At 41.8% G+C, this 27,994-nt stretch overlaps 1 protein-coding gene across 2 annotated transcripts; it reads right to left on the reverse strand.

Annotated features, from left to right (window-relative positions):
• Positions 1-1,452: 1,452 nt before the first annotated feature.
• Positions 1,453-27,976, reverse strand: LOC148021731 (rhodanese-like domain-containing protein 14, chloroplastic). Of its 2 annotated transcripts, none has more exons than XM_087697248.1 (6): positions 27,625-27,976; positions 26,818-26,873; positions 26,539-26,631; positions 16,852-16,990; positions 15,454-15,556; positions 1,453-1,973 (listed from the first exon to the last, which is right to left on the reverse strand). In XM_087697248.1, the coding sequence occupies exons 1-6, from the start codon at positions 27,818-27,820 to the stop codon at positions 1,859-1,861; spliced, it is 702 nt and encodes a 233-aa protein (XP_087553374.1). In that variant the 5' UTR covers positions 27,821-27,976; the 3' UTR covers positions 1,453-1,858. The 2 variants fall into 2 exon arrangements, with proteins under 2 accessions (XP_087553374.1, XP_087553375.1); XM_087697249.1 differs by having other exon boundaries at positions 26,818-26,864; positions 27,625-27,974.
• Between the last annotated feature and the right edge of the window lie 18 nt (positions 27,977-27,994).

The raw sequence follows: 27,994 nt of genomic DNA on the forward strand, positions 1-27,994 counted from the left end.
TTTCTTATATATAAACAAATAATCTTCTCTTCTTACACTCTTTTGAGTTATCATTGGTTATTTTGTGGTGTGTACACTTTCCAATGATATTGTGCATATGTGATTTCATTATCTATCATGTATCTCTACATAAACTTGAACACAATAATAATCACTTATAAATTCTCATCAATATGTGCATTTCTTCCTAACTCAATCTATGAATTAGCTCTCAGTCTACATCTTTAAGTGTATTTTAAAACTTGCACATCAATTTCTACATACTTATACCATCTCAAAAACCTTATTTAGCAATTAGCATAAGGAATAGCCACTACTTTGCCTTCATCTCCAGTTACTTATTCAAATATTCTAACATCCACACCATTTGGTTTTGTTTTTCCCATTCAAAAGAATCGGAAAACTTCCTACTTCATAGGATTTAAAACAACGTTTTTTTGGGAACTCCACTTAATAATGTGGTCAATGACGAATCATTGACATCCATTTAGATCTAGCAATTTTGTTTATTTGCATATTTTATGTAAGCATTTGAGCCTAGTCAAGCTTTGCTTCATGACTTTAATAATCATTTATTTGAATTGAAAATTGAAGTGCATAAAAGAATGCGTATAGCCTATACAAGACAGACGTGTGTGTGTGTGTGTGTGTGTGTGTGTGTGTGTGTGTGTGTGTGTGTGTGTGTGTGTGTGTGTGTGTGTGTGTGTGTGTGTGTGATCCTACCACTTGCTTTGAGTAGGCCTTCATAATTTATTGCATGGGTTAGGTTTCCAAATGTACCATTTGAATACTCTTTTCTTTCAACTTTCTTTATGACATCAATAACCATTTGTAATCACATTAGAGTCCATGATATTTTTTAATACTTTCTTTTGCTAGTTTAGATTGAGCATATCCATCACTAAAGCAAATTAAAAACCATGTTCTAAGGTGCATTTCAATCAAATAGTATACCACCTTTGCCCCATTCCTTGTGGAACAACTCCACCTTAAATGTTCTTTCAAGATAATTATCATGCTTTTTGTCATGTGCTTCTCATACAATCATGATATGTGAAACCAATTCCACACCTTCAACTGAAAATATCGATCTATCCTTCCTCTACTGGCTTCAATGCCCAAAGAACATTATGCATGTAACTACTTGTCTACACTTTCAACCTTCACTGTAGAACATTGGACAGCCAAACACACTTGATAGAGAACAATACCTTGCAATACATGAAGCACTCAGTGCTGGATCGTGATGTGCCAAAGGATTGACACCATGAATAATTTGGCAAATAGATCTCAGATGCTTGGGAGACAATACACTCTCCTTAGAAACTTCAAATTCAAGTAGCCTTCTAAGCAGTGCTCAAAAGAAATTATTTTCAAGCCCTTAACTTTCAGGGTGATTCAATTACACAACCAATATTGCGTAAACATTCTTACTACTTGTCAAGGTTGAAATTAGATTGGCCACATCTTGCTCTGAAAAAATAAGCCTCTGACCTCATTGCAGGTTGGTATGTTCATTTTCAACCAGGAAATTCACAATACAAACCAGGTTATGTGATCACAACTTTTAAGCAAACCCAAAATCTGAATTTGCTTCAAAATGAAAAATGGATCAAGATGATAACCTGTTATGTATGGCACAGAAAGGGACAGAGCACAGACTCAGATTTGTTAGAGGATGTCAGTAAGCTTAATAAGGAATATTCAGGCTCAACAAAAGATATCAATCAAAGAGGTAAACAATTTGCTTCTCTTTGAAAGATGCCTTAATATGCTGAAAAAGCCCATCAACTAAATCAAGCAGGACTGCAGCTACTTCTGGAGCAAAAGAAGAATTACATCAAGGTTGCAACAAATGTCAATCTTGAGCTGTTGATGGAAGGTCTTCTTTGAACCAACTCCGAAGGCCACCTTCTAAATGTAAAACCGTTCTATAACCATCAAGCTTCAACAAATATGCAGCAATCAATGATCTGCAAAGATACACAAGGCCATTAAAGATCTCTCTCTCTCTCTCTCTCTCTCTCTCTCTCTCTCTCTCTCTCTCTCTCTCTCTCTCTCTCTCTCTCTCTCTCTCTCTCTCTCCATAAAAGGTAATTGTATTAATTACGAAACAAGTGCAAGATAACATGGTTACAAGATATAGGATGGCTCCAAGCCATCATGTGTAAAATCTGAGACATCAAGTTGAGGTACAAAGGAAGCAGAGTGACTAAAGGGGAGGCAGAAGAAACTGCAGTGTACCAAGCAAGCAAATCTTGTCTAAGGAGAATATCTATTAACTCAATCAAGTTGAGTTGCTAATGAAGAAGTCCTTTCAAGTGGGCTATATGACTCAGCACACCCGATGAAGCATCAAAGATGCATGCATTCCTTATGGTCCATGTATGCCAACAACCCCAGAAGAGTAAGAAAAGAAAGAGCACTTTCATATCAGCCTACAAAGAGTCCACAAACTTGGAATGTCGTGCTGCTGAGCACTGCTCTTGCATTGGACAGCATTCTACTTGCTGAAATCTGTAAAAATTTCAGCACATTGAGACAAAAGTGTGAGAGTGCGCTGCAGAAGAGGGAATACAAACACGGAGGGGGAGAGAGAGAGAATGCAGAAAATAAGGAAGAGAAATCTGCACTGACTGAAATGAATGCTGAATACAAACGGGAGGCGGAAGGACACCAAAGAAAACTTTGCCGATGCGGAATAATGACCAGCAGTATGGTCACCGATCACCAAAACGCAGGCGGGGGAGGCCTACAGACACCTGGAGCTGCAAAGCGCAAGGTTGTCTGATGAATAGCACCAAGACAAAAGCCGCCAGCACCAAAACGCAGCTTGGAAATAGGTCGCCAGCATGAGAAGAGCCGCCTGGAGATGGAACGACAGCCAGATTAGCAAAACGCAGCCTGGAGGAGTATCGCCCAGCTGTAGGAGGGGCCGGCCTAACTGAAAACGCAAGTAGAAGAGGTTGTTGATGATGTGGTAGCCATTGGAGAAGGCGCCTGCAGCAAACGCAAGGATTGTGACCTCCTGGAAGGGCCACCTTGGCTGTTGGGGATAAGGCCAGCAGCAAACGCAAAGATTTGGGTGATCTCCCGCGTAAATCTCAGCTCAAGTGAGTAAACATTGCTCTTCTATTAAACTCACTCAATGTATTGGTTGAACTCCATATTGTTGCCTTGAGTGAGTTTAACTCCATTTTCAGCAGCTGGTTGCCTTGATCTAGAGTGATTGCCAAAGGTTGCAAGAGTAATACTTTGTATCCACTTCATGTATCTAGTGTGTGTGACCATATTGTTGCCGGGACCGAGTAGCCAAGTATTTATTTGTGGCATGGCCGGTTGGGACACATGAGTCAAACAGGAATGAAAGTGCTTTCTCATTTGGGTTACTTGCCTTGTCTTCATTATGCTAATTTTGAGCATTAAGATCATTGCATTTATGGCAAACATGCACAAACTTCTCACAAAAAGTCTGTCTTTACACTTCAGCATGTACGCCATGTACCTCAGCTCAAGAAGAGCTTGATCAGTACAAGGCGGCAAGATGATGATGGTTTTCATACCACCTTTGGTGATGGAAAATGGAAGATTTGTAAGGGATCTAGAGTGATTGCCAAAGGTTGCAAGAGTGATACGTTCTATCCACTTCATGTATCTAGTGTGCGTGACCATGTTGTTGCCGTGACCGAGCAGCCAAGTGTTTCTTTGTGGCATGGCCGGTTGGGACACATGAGTCAAACTGGAATGAAAGTGCTTTCTCTTTTGGGTTACTTGCCTTGTCTTCGTTATGCTGATTTTGAGCACTGCGATCATTGTAATTATGGGAAACATGCACAGACTTCTCACAAAAAGTCTCTTTCTTTGAAATCTTCTCCTCTAGAGTTAGTACATTCAGATGTATGTCAAATGCCAGGATTATCTTTAGGGAAAAAGAAATATTTTGTCACCTTTGTCGATGATGCTACACGGAAAGTATGGTTTATCTTATTCGTAGCAAGGATGAAGTACTTAACAAGTTTAAAAATTTCTTGGCATTGGCTGATAATCAGACAGATAAGACACTTAAGTGTCTTCGCTCTAACAATGATAGGGAATATGTGTCTAAAGCCTTTCAGGCATTTTGTGACAGCAAAGGGATAAAGAGGAAACTCACTGCCCCTCATAATCCACCCCAAAATGGAGTTGCAGAGCATATGAATCGGACCATACAGGATAAGGTCCGTACGATGCTGTCTCATGCTGCATTACCCCATGGTTTTTGGGCAAAGGCTGTTATGACAGCCGTTCACTTGATTAATCGGTCACCAAACAGGTCTTTTATGGGGGGGGGGGGGGAGTTCCCCAAGAAGCATGGTTGGGCAAGCCACCTTCATATGCTCATCTAAAAGTATTTGGCTGAGAGCCTTTTGTGCACATTCGTAAAGAAAAACGTAGCAAACTTGAGCCAAAGTCCTGTAAATGCATTTTCCTAGGATATGGTGACAAGGGTGAAATGGGATATAAATTGTGGAATCCCGAGAAAAGGAAAATAGTACGCAGCAATGATGTTATCTTCTGGAAAGATCGCATGCACAAACAACCCGAAAAGATTGAGGAGGTCCGTAGGGTTGTATTCCGAGAAGAAATACATTTTGGACATCAAATGTGCCTGCTGTACAGCAACAAATACCTGCTGTAAATAAACCTGTAAATGCTGGAAATGACGCTGGAAATGATCAGCCAGCTATTGCCCATGAAAATGAGCCATTACATGTGCAGGAACAGCCAAGACAGCAAGCTGTTAATGCTGATTTGCAGGCTGAAATGCCAGGACAGCATGTTGAAAATGGAAATTTGCAGGAACAGCTAGCAAACAATGACCATTGGGTTAGGAGATCATCTAGGGCTACTAGACAACCTGACAGATTTGTTCCTAGTGCAATTAATGTCGCTGATTATGTCATGTTGACAGACTGTGGTGAACCATCTTGCTTCAAGGAAGCAATGGACAGACAGGACAGCAAGAAATGGTATAAAGCCATGCTGTCAGAAATGGAATGTCTTGAAAAAAATGGCACTTGGGACTTGGTGCAGTTGCCTAAAGGGCAAAAAACCCTTCCATGCAAATGGGTTTACAAAATGAAGGTCACTTCTGGTTCCTCGCCAAAGTACAAAGCAAGATTGGTTGCAAAGGGATACAAGCAAGAGCATGGAATTGACTTTGATGAGATAACCATTTTGGGGTTGGTTGCAGTTGAGGATATGGGGCTCATACAAATGGATGTAAAGACTACATTTTTACATGGTGATCTGCATGAAGACATATATATGCAGCAGCCTGAAGGGTTTGTTGAACAAGGGAAAGAACAAATGGTCTATAAACTCAAAAGGAGTTTGTATGGGCTGAAACAAGCACCAAGAGAATAGTATCATAAGTTTGATACATTCATGCAGTCCCAAAGCTTTCATAGAAGTCAAGTGGATCACTGCCTATACACCAAGAAGGCAGCAAATGGCAGCCTTATTATCTTGGTTTTGTATATTGATGGCATGCTAATTGCTGGCAGGGATACTCATGCCTTGGATTCATTGAAGCAAAGTCTTCATGGCAGCTTTGACAAGAAGGATCTGGGTGATCCAAATCACATTCTTGGCATGCGAATACTCAGTGATAGATCTAAAGGTTTACGCTATCTATCTCAACAGGAGTATATCTCCAAAGTTTTGCAGTGTTTCAATATGGAGGGGGGGAAAACAATCAGGGTTCCATTGCCTCCATATGTGAAACTCACTGCAGAGGACAGCCCTACATCTGATGATGAGAAGGTTGAAATGGCCAAGATACCATATGCTTCAGCTGTTGGCAGTTTGATGTATGCTATGGTTGCTACACATCATGACATTGCTTTTGCAGTGGGAGTGGTTATAGCAGATACATGGCAACCCTTGGCAAGAAGCATTGGGATGCAGTGAAAGGTATTATGAGATACCTCAAAGGCATAAAGGAGTTATGCATCTGCTTTGGAAAGCAAAAGGCATCTGTTGTTGGCTTTACGGATGCAGACTATGCTGGTCATGCGGACTGCAGGAAGTCCACTTCTGGGTATGTGTTTACTTTCACAGGAGGAGTAGTCTCTTGGAAGTTGGATCTCCAGGCTACAAAACTGTGTTGCATTGTCTACTACAGAGGCAGAGTATGTAGCTGCCACTGAGGCATGCAAGGAGACTTTATGGCTTTCACGTCTGGTGGGAGAGCTTGGCATCACAGAGTTACCTGTTCTCCATTGTGATAGTCAGAGTGCTATCATGCTAGCACAGAATCCTGTCTTTCATGCAAAGACAAAGCACATACAGGTGAAGTATCACTTCATTAGAGATGTACTTGACAGCAAGAGTATTGAGCTTGTCAAAGTGCATACAGATGATAAACCTGCAGACCTTCTCACGAAGGGTCTTCCAGCAAGCGGTTTGCTCATTGTCGACAGATGATGGGAGTTGGATAGATATATTTATTTCAGCTTTGTACATACTTAGACTTAGCTGATTTTTTTCTCCTCTTAAGGCACATTGCCTTTAGGTGGGAGATTGTTGGGAATAAAGGGCCATCGTGCCTTTTATATGTGCACGGGTGTGAACACACCCTTAGCACATTGTACTTTCATACATATATCTATCTAAAACCTAAAGTGGTACACTCGTCATTGTACCAAAAACATGTTCACTCTCTACTCTGCTCACTCACACTCTCTCTGTCTCTCTCACTGCGTGTAATGTCTATCTGCCTCGATCTTCGTGCCTAATCGATTCCTTCACAAGAAGCACAAACTTCCAATCACACCATGGATGCAATGGTTGTAACACAGGCAAAGGAGAGAACCCATGAAGACAGTCTTGTATTGACGACCAAATGTCCCTATATCCACGAGACACCCTAAAGTACTGACGAATATGCCTAAAAGAATAAAGGCGGGGCTGCCTAGGAATAAACCCATTAGAGACTATCTTCAACCCTAACCTAGGCATCCGATTAAACTTATCTCGCTGCAAATCTATGTGGCCAATCCAACAACCTTGAGGAAGCCAATATTTCTCCTTGCAACGAATTTTCCTCCTTATGAATATCCGAAGGACGCCAGACAACAAAACGAAGCATCTCCTTTCAAAAAGCAATTAAATGAGAAAGGAGAAAAGACTGGGAGACCTTCATGTGCCTCGCAGAATTAAGCGCATACCACCAAGAAGCATGAATAGTCGTCCTTCCATGAGAGATGCCAGTCTTTTCTATGAAGAATTTGGCAATATCTGACCAAGGATGACACTGAATACATAGACTCTGCAAAAGGGACAACACAAAGCGGCCATATGCAAATTAACATCCAACAAAGCTGCACCCCACATCCTTTTCAGAGTGGTCACATGCTGCCAAGAGATCCATACCTGCCCCAAACGATTGCCTTTCTTTTTCCACAGCATAAATCTGATAGACTAGACCACTTCCAAAAGGGACTTCTTAGTCCAAGGCAGCAATGGCAGAAAGAACAAAATCATACTGATCACGATGCATTGAGCCACTTTTAGCCTAACATGAAGAGGCCAACTCTGAGATTTCCAGTATATGAACCTTCATGGATTCGGGATGCCATCCAATCCAACAAAGCACGGGGAGCAACCTCCACACCAATAGGATATCCCAAGTGTCTAGTTATATTGCCCCTCAGGATCACAATTCCATTCCATCCCAACGCCTGCAGATCATTCTCCGTACAAGAGAGAAGGGTGGATTTCTGAGTATTAATGTGAAAACCAGATGCCAGAGCAAAAAGGTTCCAAGCCACCATTGCTCAATTGACATTAATAGGATTCGCCTTGAGGAACATAAAAGAATCATCTGCCAAAGATTGGCCCACCAGCTGATCACCGCCAAGAAGAGATAAGCCAACTATCTCACGGACAGCCTTGCCGAAGAGACCGAGATAAGGCGATTTCCTCCATAATCCCTCCATTAAGAGCAATATGGGCCACAACACCCTGATTGATGGTATTAACTAGAGAAATCATACGGGAGCCAAAACCCATTGTAAACATTAATTGCTGCAAAACTCACCAACTGACATGATCAAATGCCTTCTCAATATCCAACTGAAGCATAACAACCTGCTGGCTAGAAGCTTTGGCATAATCGATTCCCAACTAGACATTCAAAATGTTGTGCATTATATTCCGACCTTTAATGAAACCATATTGACGTGGATGAATGAGGTGCGGAAATACTTTCTGCAATCTATTGGCAATGATCTTGGAGAAGATTTAATATAACGATCCCATAACTGAAATGGGTCTCCATTGTTTCAAAGAGGATGGAGAGGGAACTTTGGGCAACAACCTAATGACTGCAATCTTCCAATCTGAAGGCATCATACCCGAGTTCCACACCTGCTAAAACAATCGAGTTAATGGGTCCTTAAGCAATTGCACATTGGCTGAAAACAGCTCATTAGGAAGCCCATCCCAGTCTAGACTTTTCCTTGGAGGCAAGTGAGACAGCATTTCTTCCACTTTCTCTTCAGAAACATCGGCCTCTATTAGATTCACCCATTCTTGTTCGACCTGATTACTAACCAGGCCACAAATGTATGTTCAAGCAGAGAGAACAGCATTTGTAAGGATCTCTTGAGGCCCCAATAAGGCCCTATAAAAGTCAACAATCATCTGAATAATGGAGGCAGGATCAGTCACCATATCACCTTGCCCATCTTTTAAGCGCACAATATTTTCCCGGGCATATTTTGATGCAGACGAGCAAAAAATTGATGAGTTAGATTGTTGTTATCATGTAAAGCTTCGGCTCTGGCTAACAGTTTGGATTTTGCATACTCCTCTTCCTGAAGAGATTGGACCCTGCCTTTCAGCCATTCAATGCAAGTGAGCAAGTCATCATCGGAATCCCCAGTCTGACACAAACCCAAGGAATGGGCTAATAAAGCTTGAGCATGTTGCAATTCAGCTCGAAACAAGGAAGCATCCTGAATACCATATTGTCAGGATAAGGCTCGCGCATTATCCCTAAAAACTGCCTATGCTTCCATTCCTATAGATAGAACCTTCAAGCTAAAAGAAGCTATCAAGTGCTGAACATCTACCAAAAACTGATTTTGCTGCAAAAAAGATTGATTAAACCGAAGAGCCAAATGGGCAAGGAGGGCCTTGAATGCATGAACAGGTCTGTGGCTCATTTCCAGGACCAAAGGGTAATGATCTGACAGAACATGTTGTCTTTCCACCCGCATATCAATAATTGCAAGAAGAAAGGAGTCACTTTGGCAAATGTAGATTCTATCCAGTCTGGCCCAAGTATTTGGATGTTGAAAAGAGCAATAAGTATATCCGGCTTGTGATGGATACATCCAAGACCACATGTCCTGCTTCAAAGATGCCGCTTCAAGAGCATCCCAAGCCTGCCGCTCAGGACCATCCATAACCAAATGCGGAGAGGTCGCCTCCTCTGCAGAAACACAGGCATTAAAGCCACCTATAACAAAGCCTTAACGAGCCAAGGCCAGGCAGTGCAAGTCATCCCAAAGCTGACGACGATCCCTTGCATTAGAAGAAGCATACATGCCTACAATCCACAGAACCTCCCCCTCATAACATATTTCCAGGATCAAAAATCGGCCACGGGTATCTTGAGAAACCAATGTTGGTTGCAGGGAGGATTTGGTAGCCAACATAACTCCCAATTTGTATGGAGCGTGACCACTAAAAAAGACCGCATAATCCTTATACACATAAGAAGATCCAGCCAAAGAATGTTGTTTGTGTCCACAACACAAAAAACGTCCCAATTTCCGGCAAGCACAACTTTCCACAACCGATATTGCTTGCTACCCGAAGAAATACCTTTTACATTCCACAAAGCAAGTTTCATGATCAATCAGAAAATAAGAAAAACTATTGAACCATCGCTTTCCCTTTCCCTTTTACATCTATAGCCTAGGCAGCCTGGAATCTCTCCATTTCAGTACGTGTGACATCTATAAGATCTGCTCTCTGCAGACCCACAATCAAAGCTCGGGAAGGAAACTGCAGTTGCTGGGAGCAGAAAACGTCCCGAGGAGGCACAAGCCTTCCCCGAGCATCGAATCGCAAGGCTGAATCAGAAGTCCTATCTTCCACTGTTGGGGTATGCAAAGATTGAGGTTTCATATAAAAACCCCTACCTCTGCGTTGGAAGGTCTGAGTGATTGGGGACGGCGAAGGATGGACAGGATTCAATCAAGAACCTTGCCTAGCATTATAAGGAACCACAGTGACCCAAGAATCCTCCTGAGGAGAGAAATTCTGCCCTACCACAACCGAAGGCTCCCCACCCTCGTGAGGGGCATTCTTCTTGCCTTCCTCACGACCTTGTTAGGGAAAGTGCTCCGGATCAGGTACTGTTTGAAACATGTGCTAAGGGTGGTGGTCTTGCATTTCCATATCTTGATCCATAGGGCCCTACAATACCTCTGTATTTTTGTCGCATTCCGAAACGAAATGGCCCAACTGACCACATTTGAAACAGTGACTTGCAAAAGTACCCCATTTCAACTCATACACCAACGTTTGGGTCTGCTCTCTCCAGACCCACAATCGAAGCTCATGAAGGAAATTGCAGTTGCTGGGAGCGGAAAATGTCACGAGGAGGCACAAGCCTTCCCCGAGCATCGAATCACAAGGCTGAATCAGAAGTCCTTCTATCTTTCACTGTTGGGGTATGCAAAGATTGAGGTTTCATATAAAAACCCCTGCCTCTGCATTGGAAGGTCTGAGTGATTGGGGCGGCGAAGGATGGACAGGATTCAATCGAGAACCTTGCCTAGCATTACAAGGAACCACAGTGACCCAAGCATCCTCCCGAGGAGACAAATTCCGCCCTACCACAATCGAAGGACGCTCCCCACCCTCGTGAGGGGCATTCTTCTTGCCTTCCACATGACCTTGTTGGGGAAAGTGCTCTGGATCAAGTATTGTTTGCTGAAACATATGCTCCATTGAAGCAAAATGTTAAGCTACTTGCAGATGTTGGCCATGAGATTGAGAATGTCACTATGTATAGACAAATAGTGGGTAGCCTAATTTATCTTACCATTACTAGACCGGATCTTAGCTATTCAGTTGGACTGATTAGCCACTTCATGCAGAAGCATATGAAGCTGCACTTGGATGCAATGAGGAGGATCTTGAGATATGTGAAGGCTACATCAAATTATGGTCTATTCTATGAGCATGGTAAGCCTTTGGAGCTTACACGATATACAAATGCTGACTCAGCACGAAGTACCTATGACAGGAGATCTACTAGTGTGGTAGTCTTGCATTTCCATATCTTGATCCATAGGGCCGTACAGTACCTCTGGATTTTTATCGCATTCCAAAACGAAATGGTCCAACTGACCGCATCTGAAACAGTGTCTTGCAGAAGTACCCCATTTCAACTCATACACCAACGTTTATAAGGCCCTACAGTACCTCTGTATTTTTGATCCATAGGGCCCTACAGTACCTCTGTATTTTTGTCGCATTCCGAAACGAAATGGCCCAACTGACCGCATCTGAAACAGTGTCTTGCAGAAGTACCCCATTTCAACTCATACACCAATGTTTATAAGCCTGGAACTTCAAAACGAATTTTTGTCGAGCAATGTTTGCCTGTATCCCACAGCATACATGCCCCATTCCTATTACGGGAAGCCAGCTAAGGTTCCACTAGAACCTCACCAAGGGTTCTCAATACCATAGGGAAGAGTCTCCAAAGATGTGCAAGAAAATCCACCACCTCTACCCAAATTGGGCAAGCCTATCTCAGCATGTCCTGAAATTCAGCCATGGGCGTCCAAGGGACCACATGAACTAGCTGCCCATCCATAAACAAAGGAATGTGTTGCAAAACAAGAGCCCGTACTTCCGTAGAACGAAACAGAACCTCAAAGAACCCTTCGGGCCATCACAAATCTCTTCAACCAGGGGAACCTGCATATGCCCTGAAGCATCATCTGGGCACTATTTGGATTGACAAGCATAGACTACAGCCAAGCACGAATTCTGGTAATCAAAGGAGTCCTTCCAGTAAAATAAAATATGGCTGCCCTCTCATGGAAAGCAGCTATCTGTTTTAGGACCACGTCGGTTCCCATGACTGCTGCTACTTGATCCCCTTCCGGTAATGTGTTAGCTTTATCCTCATTATTGTGGGCATAATCCGACATAAGATGATTGGCAGTGGCCAGCATGAACTGTAAAGACCCATTAGGTTGCAGACAGGAAACATGAACCTCAGGCTGAGGCAAATTTGGGCCAAAGGCCGGCTCTTCAACCAACATCCTACGACGTTTGCCCAACTCTTCACTATCCATCAACGGCCCGGGTTCATCTGCCAACGAATCACCATCCTAAGTCAGCCAAGTCTTTGTCATTCCCTTGCCGTTCTACTGATCGAGAAAGGCCAAATTGATACCATTGGATTCCTACAGGTTTGCCATAGCAAAAGCAAATTCCAATCTCACTTTCTCTCTCTCAGAGCAGAGCAGAGCAGCATAGGGAAGAAGGGCACGCAGCGCAGGGCAATGGCTGATCGCAGGCAAGGCAGGTACGAGCACATGCAGACGAGCCAAACCGGAGCACAGAAGCGGGGACCCGCAGTGCCTTGGTCCAATAGCATGCCCCCTCTCTCTCTCTCAGTCGCTCTCTCTGTTAGAGCAAGGCGACGTAGAACAACAGGTCACACCCCAGTAGGCTATGCTGATGGCTAGGCGGACACTATACCTGGATGAGGCACGCTTCCTCTGACGAAGACAGGTTTGCATGACGAGAAGGACCACAGCGGGACGGTCAAATCCGGTGGGTGTGGATTGGCGCGACAGCACAGCTCCGTCCGACAGGGCGCGCAGGTCCAAGCGAAGGCAACAGCAGCGACCCGCAGATCAAACGAACGGTGGTAACACTAGGCGCACAAGCAACGGTATCCTCTCTCTCTCTCTCTCTCTCTCTCTCTCTCTCTCTCTCTCTCTCTCTCTCTCTCTCTCGCGCGCATGGAGATCCTTAGACTATTACATGATGCAGACCTCGACGTTCCATTACACGAGCTAACTCAGCAGTTCAGTGAGGCCCTACACATCGTTGTAGGTGTAGCCTTCCCACACTCACGACCCACACAAAGAGCCTCCACCGGGGTGAGACCTTGGAACAGCTGGTATGATGATTAGTGCCGTGAGACCAAAGCACGGCTACAGAGAGAGATAGCACTGGGGTCCACTACCCACAGACAGGCACAAATACTCTTTAGACACCTCACACGGTGGAAGAAGAGAACATTCTTGGCCCAGTTGCTAGAGCAAGACCTATATCAGTTATTCTTGAGCCAGGACTCTAGAGAGGCTTGGAGACTTTTCAGAGAGCATTGCCCGACCACACCTATTACGTCCACCGCTGTATGGGAGGAGTATGCAACTAGTCTTTATACTGTGGAGGGTCAGCCACCTCTTCCTCACCCACTTGAGCCTTGTCCAGAGACCACCACTTTCTTTACAAAAAGTAGGGTCCGAGAGGCCATTAACAGGCTTAGCAGAGGAAAGGCACAAGATCATGATGGATAAGTAGCCGAGCACTTGATCCATGCTAGAGATTTGGTGGCAAGATTCCTAGCTTACATGAAGCAGCCATGAGAAGCAGGAGGGAGTTCACCAATGACAGCAGGCAGCAGAAAAATGCAAGATTGGCCACATGCAACAGGTAACGACCACTGAACAGATAATGACAAGTGTGAAGGGGCCAATCTATCATGCAGATAATGACAAGTATGGAGGGGCCAACCTATCATGCAGCAATTAGCAATCACAGGTTCACATATCAGAATACATGCATGTGCAGCAAGCAAAGCCTGGACTGCAGGGTGAAGCGCCAATGCCAATGCTAGAAGAAACACTGATCTGTGGCAAGCAAATGCAGCAAGGATTCCATAAGCATAGCCTCTGTGGTCAGTAAGCACAACCATAAAAACACAGAAGTTATGCCAGCAAACACATGCAAAACTCAATGCTTGCAAGATCGTGAAGACCCATAATGTCTAATACCAAGTCAAAATGATGCACTGAGGAAGTAACACATAAGATATGCAATTCATTAGTGTGCAAACAAAGCAACTACAACACCCAGCGCCATAGCAGCCTCTCTCTACATCCAATCTCACGCCCAAGGATAGCTACAAAGGGATGCAGAAGTAGAAGTGATCCTGCAAAGGAGCAAGGGTGCATACATACATACATACATATATACATACATACATAAACATACATACATACATACAGCTCAAATGAGTGACCACCACTTCAGAGAATACAGTGGACACAAAGTAGAGCTGCCATGGTTGTACTTAACTTTCCAAACTCCTGCAAAGGTGTGATTCCTGCCAATTTAATGGCTGGGAAATGTGCTAGAACAAATTGGCATGCTTCCCAGCCCATGATGCTGGTAAAACATGCCTGTAAAAGACATAGCATGTAAAGGAAGGGCATGACTCTTACAATCTTTAAGTCTATCTAACTGGTTAAGAGTTGTTACTTTACTTCAACAAGGCAGGAACTAGGGCACATAGTTCTTCATTTGTGTATGTTCCTTTTTTGTTCGCACTTGATTTGCAGAGGGTGTTTAAGATCTAGTGAGACTAATTCCCAAGGATTAGAGTTCCCTGCTTGGCCACTTTGGGCCGATGGCCAGTCACCATGACACCGAGGTACCCAATCCCACAATTATTCACTCCTCATAAGATACTTATTAAAGTTTCCTCTTGTGACTTCGTATAGTGGTTCACTTCTGTGTATATATACAAACCCTTGTATCTCACATTTCATACAATCACTGCAAATCTTGTCCTCGCTCCTCTCTGATTTCCTCCTCGAGTTAAATTTCTGATCTGCAAGGTGATCACCAGGAGTACATCTAACTGTTCTGAAATATTTCCTTTTCCATTACAGCAGCTAGCACGAGAGACAAATTTACAGTCATGAAGAAAACAGGCAGACATCTCAAACAGCAGCTACTCAGAAAGCTGTGAGACAACTTGACAATTGATATGCACTAATACAATTACCCATTTCTGCAGCTGAAACTGCAAAATAATTAAATACGGTGGAATAAAATATATCAGAGTTTTTGGGCTTGTGGTGTCTCCAAAATAAAAGGGAAATAGCTTTTTATGATATCCACCAATCAAATCATGTTTATGATACCTGCCAATCAAATCGTGTTCTGTATGAAGGAGAGTAATCCGTTAACCTACACATAATCTATTTTGGCAGCTTCTAATATAATTGGAAAACAAGAAATAACAGAGCAAAGTACAAGAGCATGCATATGTTAACTGCAAACCATTTCCATGCCTTCAAAAGCAAGTCCCTTTTGGACATGGCTGTACTAACATGAACACTGGTACAACACTACCTTGACTGTTGGCCCTCAGCCAAATTTGCAGAGGGCTTCATAGTTCCACCCGTCGAACAGGCAACAATGATCTTTGCATCCTTTTCAAATTTGGACCGGACCTCTGCAACAACATTCAGTCACACAGATTCAAAGTGGTGGATTTCTTGTTTCCTGTGTACTAACAGATGCTACTCGTGCACAAAAGAGAAATATTGTGATTGCATACAGATCATTTGTTCTCTACTGTCTTGCTTGTACACTAGCAGATGCTAGTCATGCACTAAAAAAGAATACTTTGATTACATACTTAATGTGTCCTCTAGCTTCTTGCTTGTGTAATAACAGATTCTATTTGGGCCTATAAATTTATATCATTTTCCAACATAAGCACATGTGTCATCATCCAATAATAGCATACAAGAAATCTTTCAAGTGCAGCAGTTTGAATCTTTTCAGGTACATTGCCAATTGTCTGTTTCTGCCACAAACAGTTCACCAAATGAACCATATAACAATGCTAAGATTGTTTTTATATCTGCAGCACCATATTGAACCATATGTGCTGACAGTACTGAAAGATTGACAAAGGTTATTAGGTACCATGTTGATTTACAATGCACTTGCACTGATTTGGCTTAGAATGGATTATGCACTGTCCAATTCTACAGATAATACTTCTTTCCTGTGCAGGGCTGCAGAAAGGCAACTAAGGATTTTTCATCAAGTTTGCAGAAAACCCAAAGGTCTTGAAAATCGATGCTCAGCTGCAAGAGTGATTGGGAAAGACCAAAATGGCTCTTTTCAATAAATCAAGCATGAATTGCTAACTCACAAGGACACCAAGACTTCTAAATTACCCATCAGTGACCAATACAAAAGTAATAACTTTCCCTTCAGATGTAAAGAAACTCTTGCCCATTTAAAAAATGGCAGTAACATTTCACAATTACAAAGCATATCAGAAGTAATGTTGCTGTCTCTGCCACTAAGCACACAACTGAAGACTAAGGAGTTCTTTCCATTGTTATCCTAGCACATGCAAGCACTTCAGCATACTTAACAAGGCAAAAGAAAATTGTTATGGAAAATTCACCAAAGAAGCAATGCATAGAAAAGTAACTACTTTTGATTTCACTCACTCCTGGTCAGCTTTCAAGGAGAAGCATGCAATCCATCAAAAGGACTCAGCTACCTTCCATTAGCATCTACTCTTCATGAAACACATACACTGAAGCCTCATGCTATTGCGAAACATGAGGAATGACTAGAATCTTAAGACAATTACATTTCCTGATTATATGAACAAACAGCAGAAAATGACCCAAATTTTGTGTCTTCTGCTTTGTTCCACCAAAAAAAACTTGTTCAGCAATGTAATGATCCTAGCAATTTAATGCTTCATTCTTCTCCTCATACCGTTTAGAAATTCAGGGTTCTCTTCTGTTCCTGCAAATATCCCAAAGAAAGCAAAGGCAGCCCGCCTAGCAATATCCCATGCTGTCCACTCTTTGATAAGCCTATATACTTGAGCATTGACTGCTCCAACTGGATGGCCCTGCATGACAAGATTTCCAAGAACTTTAAGCTTGCAACTCCAATCAAGTATACTGCCAAGCCTTATCACAAGGTTGCCAAGTCAAAAGAGATAGTAATTTGCATGTGCATTACTTGGCCATGGAAGCAGATAGATCATAGACAGATTCAGTTCAAAAGGTAAAGAAAAGATGGTAAAGTTATGAACCCTTTAGCTTCATGGTAGGAGAGACAAAAAAATAACTCCCATTAAACAACTGAAATCATCAATTTTCATCTTCCTCCTTCATGAAGAGCACAAGCACAAAGAATGTAGAAAAAGAGACACACTGCGACTATTGAGACCTGTTTGGCAAAAACATGGAATTTGGACTTGTCTAATTAAAAGCACCTAAAAATGTTTGTTAGGAGGCAGAAAACTTTACGATGAACGCTTTGGTATCCAGACCAGCCATTTAAATTAAAATAGTTGCAATAGAGCAACATGCCTTATCAACAGTTTTGGTAGCTCCAAATCACTTGTTTTGATGGATTTAATGCGTTGTTTGAAAGAAACAGATCTAGAGTGTATATATACTTAAAACTTGTTCCCACCATCTTAACTTGCACCCAGACTTATTGCTGCATCTGATAATCTGGGGGAAATCTGCAACTGGATCTGAAGTACTCAGAACTGGAAGGAAAACCAACGACTAAGCCTATAAGCACCTGGAGGAAATAACCCAAGTGAGCGATAGAAGATTGAAGATTAGCTAGATTACCCATCCCATGATGTTCTCTGAACAACAACAGAAACAGAAAACAAGAGCAAAACAGCTAAACTGACGACAACAAGATGAGCCATAAACAACCGCCAGTTGTATGACCAGTAAGGGGAAAATACAGCACAGGATGGAATGAGAATAGAGATCAATCAAGATGCTACAGAGCCACAACAGTGCCTATAAATAAGCTGAAAAGAAAATATTACAATGATCAATAGGCCATAAACAAGAAGAACTGGGAACTGTGAGTGCGCACACTGGAAAGGAAAGCCCACAAGGTGTGAATAAAGAAGAAAAGAAACAGAAGGAACGCAGAGAATTGACAGAGCCAACTGACTGAAAAACTGAATGATTCAAGTGGAGGCGAGGAGGAGGAGGGGTGGTGAAGAAGGCGCGGAGAATGAGAAGAGACAGAGGAGGCGCAGAGAAGGGGAGGAGACGGAAGAGGCGGCGAAGGAGGCCTGCGAAGGAGATGAGGGCCGCGAAGGAGACGAGGAGGATGGCGGTGGTGCTGGCAGCGGAGGAGGAGGAGGAGAGGAGGGAGCCGCGGAGGAGAAGAGAGGAAGGGGGCAATGAGGGAGGGAAGGTGTGGAGGCGATAGTGGAGGGAAGAAGGTAGCAAGAAATGGTAGGGGCAGTAATAGATAGGACATGTTGGAGAAACTGGCCAGCCTGATCAGGCTGATGCAGGTCGGACCTGTCATAAATGCCACAAGTGCCAAATAAAATGCACTAAATTCTGCCCAACTGCCCAGTAATGTCCGCCCTGCCTGTCACCATAAATGCCTGCGTGGAAACAAGGGAATCAGGCTGCCAGGTGACAAATGCAGGGAGTGGACCTCCACCTAAAATGTCTGGGTAAAATGAACTGATGGTCGAAAACACTGTCAGAGCTCCTAATGTGTTCATCTCACGCAGATTGAGCCTCACAAGTAGGAGATGACCATAAATGACACGCACAATTGCTAAAATCCCCTCTCAAATCCTCAATGTGGCAGAAGGCCAAAGGAGATCGAGCCAACTACCATAGCCCAATGGGTGTGGAAAGGCCTCAAATGGATCACTCCAAGGAAATCTAGTCAGGAATGGGTGAGCCAAGCCTCTAACCCAACTAAGCGACACTAGTGATGAAGAGCTATCGAAGGCGTCATAACCTGCTAGAAAAGAGCAAAGGGGACCAAGGGCTATGGGATGGACATGCAAGCTGCAAGTAATGGTGGCTCAACGACAAAGGAAAGAGGCTGCCACATGAAAGAAAGTCCCAATGCAGTCTTCAATCCTAGAAGAAGCTCCTCACAATCCTAGGGACCCCGTTTGAAACAAGAAGGGCTAGGAACTCCACAATCACATCTCCAACATCACTCTCCTTTGAAAGGGATGGGGGTAGGAGGAAACCACTAGAGCAAATGATGGGGATGGGTTTGAACCTATACTGGTTGGTGCACAAATGGGAATGGGTGCGGCAATGTAAAGATTCCTTAGAGGGTCCTTCACACTAAAAGAGGAGTGAAGCCGATATAGCCTCCTCTCTTTCCAACATGTTGCAAGAATGGCTCTTCATGAAGAGTCTGCAATAAGCCTACGACAAACCGAATACCAAGTCTAGTAAGATCATAGATGGAAGCCCAAGCACAAATCATGTAGGACTTCCAAGATTAAGCTCAAAGATGGGTGGTCAAAAAATAAAAGCAAGGTGCCAACACCACAAATAAGTATCAATGTGATGCCACCAATGGTGATTGTACCCTCTCGTAAATGGAGATCTTAGAGCCAATCTCCTCATGGAATCATATGACTCAAAGCAATATTGTCAATGGGCCACAACCTCTTTAAAGATGAGAGAGCCAAACAAGACTCATCCAATTTATGGGTATGTGGAAATGCTAACTTAGTAGTAATGTTATAGACATCGAGAAACCTAATATCTTCTAGAAACTTCTAGAAGATTCAAGAAATTTCTAGAAGATTCTGATATTCTAGAAGTTTCTTTGGAAGATTCTGAATCAACGCTTACGTCAGCACTTACATCAACATTATTTATATCATTGCTTATGTCAATGATATTTGTGTCATACACAATGTCATCATCTAGAAGCTTCTCCTTAACCTCCTCAACTCTAGCATAAATACTTCGCCTACAAGCCCATCGGTCTTGCCAATTCCAGTCGCGAAGTGAGGTAAGTCATCTCAAGTTCCAATTCAAGCCATGTATCGCTAGTTCTTATCTTGTCTTGTCTAGTCTTTGATATAGACTTGCATTGAGGTTTTATCTTGTATCAAGAAATACACTGTCATACTTCGTTCTTTTGTAGCAAAGAAATAAGTTAAGTTGTGATGCAACAATCCTTGTCCTTGCCAAGCTCTTGTCACTCTCATAATAGTTTGGAAAGACTCCATACTTGATCTTGTCTAGTTATAATGAATATGGTGACAGAAAGTGTTGTCACCACTTTACAAAATAATCAAGAAATTTTTCAAGAACCTCGTGAGAGTAATGCATAGTTACAAGTGGAGAAACCCCAAGCTTGGGGCTTAGCCATCCAAGACCTTTAAAATCCACTCCAAGAACTCTAAGAAGCAAGTTTACACCAAGAAGGCTTTTTAATATCTTGTAGCTACCCTCCTAGTTATAGAAAGGAGCCAAAGATGGAACCAAATGCAATTGCTCATCCATATGCAACTACAACGCTATCCTGATGATGCTTCTGAAGTGGGAATTATCAACACACTCCTCTTAGGTACAACCCTCTCTTGATTCACAACCTTACTTAAGAAGGAATCTCCTCTACTTCATGATTTCAAAGATTTTACTTGAGAATTCTCAACTATTTTAGGAGATACTAATAGAGCTAGAGTTACCAAGACCAAAATAAAAAGTCTACATCAAGGATCTAAACTAGCATCAATTTATGTATCTAAACTCCGACAACTCACTTGTAATTTACCTTGGCATAAGGTTTATTTTATTACTTAATTTAATTGGGGATCAAATGATTACGTAAAAGATCTTTTGTTGACAATGCCAAAAGTTCACGCATTAAGTAACTTCATTTCTCAAGCAATAGAATGTGATAATTGACTATTTGAGAGACATCAAGAGAAGCGTCATAGGGTTCATTCAGGATGGTTTCATATGTTTAGTACGATACGTTCAATACGCAAATGCGTGGTTTAGTACATACACAAAATTTTTAAGAATAAAAAATATTGTTTCATACGTTCATTTTAAAAGAACATTTAAAATTATATGTAAAATCAACCTACACAAATATAAACTGTACAACTTAAAGATAGTTTATCGAAAGCACAAAGTTTTTATAGATTTAAGTTTGACAATAATTGCAAGGCCATATAATAGTGGAAACTTAAAACTAAAGCCGGATAAACCGTAATATGTTCGATTGAGTGACGACATTTGCCATGGCAGATGCTATAGCCTATAACTCAATGCTCATAAAAAGACTCTAAATAACAAAATACAAAATGACTCATCACTCATAAGGACTCATCATCAAGCCCAAATAGATCTGAAGTTGGAGCCCTCGATAGAAGAAACCTTAAACACCTCACCAAGGTTCCCATCACTGATAATGTTCCCGTTATCATTATACTTAGGCTCTCTAACTAGAGCATCCTCTGCAGCCTGCAACAACTACATGTGCAGTGGAGGAACTCCCCGAGTCTCACCTCACATAGGTCTTGATGGGTGGTGTAGAGGTGGTCTTGATGCTCACAACTCAAGCAATAACTAGACGCCCTCAAATCAGACTCCATGATTAATCTCCTTGAGCTCCATGTAGAGATCCCTAACGATAGAGATAGGAGAAACTTGGAAGAAGTGAGGGAAAGGCAGAGAGAGAGAGAGAGAGTAAGTAGGGTGCTTAAAGAAAATATAGGCTTAAAGAAGACAGAAAAAAATGAGGAAGCTGCAAACTAATTTTTGTCGTGAAATAGAGAAGAGGGGACTATTCTTTTATAAGGATTGAGCCTTGAGGTGAGGGAGAAGAGAAAAGGAAATCTAATTCATTAAGGAGGGAGGAGAGTGAAAGAAAAAGTAAAGTTCAAACTTCAAGCTCCAAACAGTCCCAAAAAACGGTCAAAAAGTGACACTAGATTCTACACACAATTGAGAGTCACCTTTTTAGAACAATTCGAACACACGGATCCTATATGGAACCATATGGAATATTTCATATGTGCATGGAATCACAACCCTGGGCTTATTAAGTTTAGATGCCATGACAACAATTACATCCCAAGGAAAACAACAAACCAACATCGAGCCTATGCACACTGATTCAACCTAATTCAAATCATTGTTAACTCAAAAGAAAAGTAACAACAATACTATCAAAGATTATGTTTGCATTGTGGAGCACCTAGACATATTACTCGACGTTGGTGCTAATAAGTGGCTACAAGAATGAAACTCTTTTGTATCCTCATTTCCAATAAACATGGTTACTCAGCCACAATAGGGGCCATATGGTTGGGAGAAAATTAAAAACTCTTAAAAGGTCCCTCCAGGTTTACTAAGGCTACTTCAAGTTTTAGATTATCGGCAAGAGTTTATACACCACACCTACAACTAGACGCTAAAGCACTTTTGGACTCTGGAGCCTCTAGATATTTTATGGATGAGAAGTTTGCTAGGCAAGCAACATGGTATCACAATCCTAGAGAAATCTAGCCCAATTTCTACAAAAGTCATAGATGGCCATCCCCTCACTTCAGGTAATGTCAAATATAAAACTCATCCTATAAAAATAAAATCGAAAGACTTTGTATAACAAACAGACAATTCAATATTATATGTTACCTAAGAAATCCAATCATCATTAGTCTACCTTGGCTCAAACTACACAATCTCAATATTAATTGTAAAACTCAAAAAGCTGAATCAAAGCCGATACAATCTACTAAAGGAGAGAATGCAAGACCATCTTATGTTGAGCCAAAGGTATTCATGAGAGCAGCCAAGAAAATTCCTAATTTTCTAATATATGCTTTGCCAGCTGAATGTATGACTAACAAAGGTATGCAAGCTCCCACTTTAATATCATGATTGATAATGATATATTTGATAAGAAAAAAGTTTATATGCTTCCCGAGCACCGGCATTATGCTTGTGCTTTCAAGTTGCAAGAGAGAGCTCAGCCACCTTTTGTCCCAATATATAAGGTATCTCAAGATCAATTAGCAAAACTACAAAAATATATTGATAATAATCTAGCCAAGGGTTTCATGCGATACTCAAAGTCACTAGTAGGAGCTCCAATATTATTTATCAATAAGAAGGATGGCTCTCAAGTCTCTCCATATATGTGTCAACTACAAAGGACCCAACAAGATAACCATTAAGAATCGTTATTCACTTCTCTTGATCCCAAAACTCTTGGAGTGACTTGGAAGAGCAAACATATTCACAAAGATTTATCTTTGTGAGGCTAATAATATTATCACAATAAGGAAAGGTGATGAGTGAAAGACAACATTTTGCACAAGGCATGGCCACTTTGAAAATGTTGTTAGCCCATTTGGTCTCACAAATGCTCCAACAGTCTTTCAACATCTAATTAGTGGCATCTTTCGTGGGTACCTAGATAACTTTGTGACAATATATTTAGATGACATTCTAATATTTTCCGAGAATTAAAAAGAGCACAACCATCACATAAGGTTAGTTATCAATAAGCTATATGAAAAGGGCTTGTATACTAAATTGGAAAAGTGCTTAAATAAACTAAAAGTTGAATTCCTTGGAAATATTATCTCTCAAAATGAAGTCTCAATGAATGGGAAGAAGATGAAGACTTGCTGAATGGGAGACACCAAGATTAGTTCAAGATGTACAATGCTTCTTAGGATTCGCAAACTAAAAGTTGAATTCCTTGGAAATATTATCTCTCAAAATGACTTCTCAATGAATGGGAAGAAGATGAAGACTTGCTGAATGGGAGACACCAAGATTAGTTCAAGATGTACAATGCTTCTTAGGATTCGCAAACTTTTATCAAATCTTCATTAAGGATTATTTCAAGATCACCATACCACTCATGCAATTAACTAGAAATGATAAATTTATATAAAACTCTAATGCAAATAAGGCTTTTGTACATTTAAGCAAGCCTTCACTACCCCCATATTAATATATATAGATCCATCTAAGCCTTTCTTCTTGGAGACTGATCTATTATTAACTCTTTTGAAACATGGAGGCATCTTTTAGAGGGGGTATCCCACAAAATCATAGTCCGTACAAGTGTTTTGGAGTCTTATATTGATGGCAAGCCTTCTAGTGGCTCATAAATAAGCAATTCAATTCACTGCAATGTCAACTTATACAACTATTTTGCCAATAAGGTTTGATTTTGAACTAGGTTGTATGTATCCAATGTGGAAACAGCTTCACAAATATCCAATGTCTAGGTTTTTTATGTAAACACAACTCAAAAATATCAACGAATTGGGAGGGGGGGTATGACCGTCTTTTGGACCTTGACAACCTTTGCAAGCCTAAGGTATGCACTCACAACGTCTGATGGAGACATTGGAGCTCTGACAATTTTGTGTGCATTTATTGTGTTTGCCAGTCTATGTTGCCCTGTCAATCAGCGATTTTGCTCTTGTATGCTGCAATTTTTTCCAAGGAGGCCATGTCAGCATTTTTGCCTTTACTACTACTGCCAACTGCAATTAATGCAAATCAGCTGGATTTTTTGTGGCCCTAGACAGCTGATTGGCCAGATTTAGAGCTTTTCAGCTATTTATAGCTGGCTGACAGGTTGGGGCTGTCACACACTTTTTTGCCTCACAAGTGCTCCATCAAGGGGCTGCAGTCTTCTCCTTCTCCAGCATGGACAGCAAGCTGCATACCCTCCACCTCTATCAACATCACCATCGCTGGTGCTGTCATCATTATTCAGCCTGATGCGATGCCCTCATCGACACCTTGGGCTGCATGTAGGGACTGATCAATCCTCATTGTATTCAGCCTCCTTTGTTCAATGCACATCGTTCTTCTCTTTTTGTTTTCCCTTCTTTTCTCTCCGTGTTTGTGATCCTCTTCCATTGCATACTCTCATAGCACCAACTGGTAGTTACTGCATTCGGGATCCATCTCCGATTGGTGACACGTCCACACCTCCCTCAGCCCGCTCCCATGAGTCATCAGCTATTGGACTACTCTGACCTTGGACATTGTGTACATTCACTCATTTGCATTCAGCATGCATTCATTCATTTGTCAGATTCTACTCTTTTGGGTTTTCGTGTTTTTGCATTTTTGTATTTTTGCATTTGAGTTCATTGTGTTTTGGTTGTGATCATACACTCTCTATTTTCTTTTGCAAACCCTAGTGCATCTCCACACTCTGCTCTAGGATGATCTTACCCATCTTGTCATCGCAAGTATGGATGTACACACAACCCAAAGACTAAAAGATGAAAAATTGTAGCTTGAATGCCGTGTAATACCTTGAAGGGGGTCTTTTAAGGGATTGCCGCACCAGTTGAGGTTATGTACACTGAAGTGTTAATAGCCTCAAGCTGACCACAAGAGCTTTGTTGCGAACAACATAGAGCGGCCCGTGTTTATAACACTTTGGTTCCTACACTCTACAACTCCATTCCAAAAGGGGGAGTTCTGCTGCCTTTGATTAAATATGGAAATTTGACTAGCCTAAACAAACATTTTGTAAATGGTGAACTGTACTAGAATACGATGATGTTTTCTGAAACCTTTGAAGGCAATACCTTTTGATGCACCAATGACTAATTCCCATTGGTGGAAGAGATGATGTTGGCACATAAAGACAGGACAATGCAAAGGGGACATTTCACTTGCAGATACTTGGTGCTTTTCAACAACTGCAATAAGCTGACACCAAGAGGTTTGATGAGGCCTCTCCTGGAAATTATCCCAACTTACACATCAAAGAATCAAAAACCAGGGGAAATGCAGCAAACTCCTATTTTTACAGGGTGTTTAAAGGATTATAACTCTGTGTATGATTGAGGTCTTGCTAGTTCACTGCATAAGGAATAGGGTCTTTTAAACATATCGTGCATCAATTAGGGACCCTGACCCTCACACTGAATGTCAAGTAATTAAAAAATTGGACATGCAGCAAACCCCTATTTTTAGGGTGCAGTTAAAGGACTTTTGTGAACTTTGTGTATGTTCTACGTATTGCTGGTTCATTGCATGAATCCTACTTGTGTAGTGAGACACAGTGGAATAGGATGCTGGCAGTATCATGCATAATGACATGACAACCATGTATCCTCATAGACTTGTGTTACAATATCAAAATGACTGTTGATCTTAATCAGTGGTCCTGATGCTTTGAATATAGATGTTTCACAGCTTTATCAGTTCTTACTAAGTATATCTCGACTCCATCTAGTTATCTTAGTTTAAAAACTGGTCAAGGTTGCTGATCAGTCATAACTGGGCACACTCATGTGATACCTATTAGTGCAACCTTCCTAGGAAGATAAAAATTTCCACTAAATCCAAGTTAATGGGTTTCTACAAAACAACAGATGGAACGACCATCTCCTGAATATTCATATTCAAGTCAAAAGTGAAAATCAATTCCCACTCTTTGCTATTCACAACCAAGCAACAAGCTTTGAAAACAGACTAAAGGGCACACTAACATCTCTTTCAATTCCCTCAAACTGGCAACTATCTATACTTCAAACTGTATTTGTGTATATCTCTCTCCCTTTTAGTTGCATAATAACCTCCCCAACCTTGCAAAACATGTAAATACAAAATGTAAAAGAAAATATTAGCACACCTGATTGAAATCACCTTCAGGTCGAACATCCAGGATAGCATAACCATTTTCCTGTTGTAATCGGTATGCTTCTTTAGCGTTCACTGACCTGACCTGACACATGCAGCAATGAGCAAGTTAACTATTTTAGACAACAAAGACTAGAAAGCATTAGAACAAGCAATGACAGACCTCATGAGTGCACCACTGTCCATAAAATTGTGCCTAGTCACAATGTGTTCACTGGAGAAAATTAGCATGAAATTCAGGTGTACATCAACTTTTTGGTGCATTGCACACCTGATTTTTCAGAAGGTACTCCCTCTTCACCTTCCAATCTTCTTCCGCTGATCCAACTCAACATTATGAAAACACATGTCAGAATGGCCACACATAAAACTTCAAATGCACTACATCCTAGTCAGAGCTAATAAACTAGTAGCATCAATACCACTGGGCTTAAAGACTCCAATCTACCACATGCTACCTGATTAAGGCACCTTAAGAATAAATTTCAAACTCTGAGTTGATGTCTGGACTCCAAGAGCCAAAAGGAACCAAAATGTTTGAGCCCATATCATCGCTTTGCTGGGTGGCTCATGGGCAACAATTTTTCATACCCCCCCCTCAGACACTCCTGAAAATATGGAATCGTGCATCTTTAATGTCACCCACAAACTTGGAAAGCTAAGAAATGGTTCGTACGCTTTTGACTACTAATGCTATCAGTAAGAAGGTTTCAGTTTGGTTCATTCATGTGACATGGATAGGAACAATCTATACTGTGTTATTCCTTTGTAAGGGAATGCCAGGTCAAATTAGATTTAAAACCAGGTGATTAGATCCAACGAGGCAGTAGACCAAACATATTTCACTGTAAAAGGTACTTCTACTAGGGGTTTTGGGTGACTTTGTGGCAGGCAACTTTGCAAAGAAATGTTTTATATGCTTCTGACAACCACTGCTAGCAGTAAGAGAATTCCATGTTTTGATCATGCATATGACATGTATAGAAAAAAACCCATGATGGGTCATTCCATTGTAAGGGAATGCCAAGTCAATTGGATGTAAGACCCCATGAATTCAACTGTGAGAGGTAACTATTACCAGGGGTTTTGGCTGTCTTTGTGGCAGCACGGGCTCTGATTGAGCGGCAAGTGCGCGTCTTCGAGAACCGGCTGCGTACCACAGGTGAGTCTACACTGAGAGCCAGTGACTTGGCCGGTGGGAAGGCCCTGCAGTCACTAGCTGGGGCACGGCACATGGGCGGGAAGGCAGGGGAGATGGAGCAGTTGGCCGCCATCGCCAGATGCTTCTTCCTTGATGATATAAGGAGGAATGGATACTGAGCCTATGCCAATGTCAGGCGTGCCAACTGGTCTGCCTGCAACCGTGATTTGTTGAGAGCATGCCCAATTCCTTGGTGTCGTGAAAAAGACGAGAGGGAGTGTGCGCGCGTGTGTGCAGATAAGAAGAA

The sequence above is a fragment of the Lygodium microphyllum genome, chromosome 17 (assembly GCF_053477565.2).
Source record: "Lygodium microphyllum isolate KBCC chromosome 17, Lygodium_microphyllum_v1.1.10, whole genome shotgun sequence".
Classification (NCBI taxonomy): domain Eukaryota; kingdom Viridiplantae; phylum Streptophyta; class Polypodiopsida; order Schizaeales; family Lygodiaceae; genus Lygodium; species Lygodium microphyllum.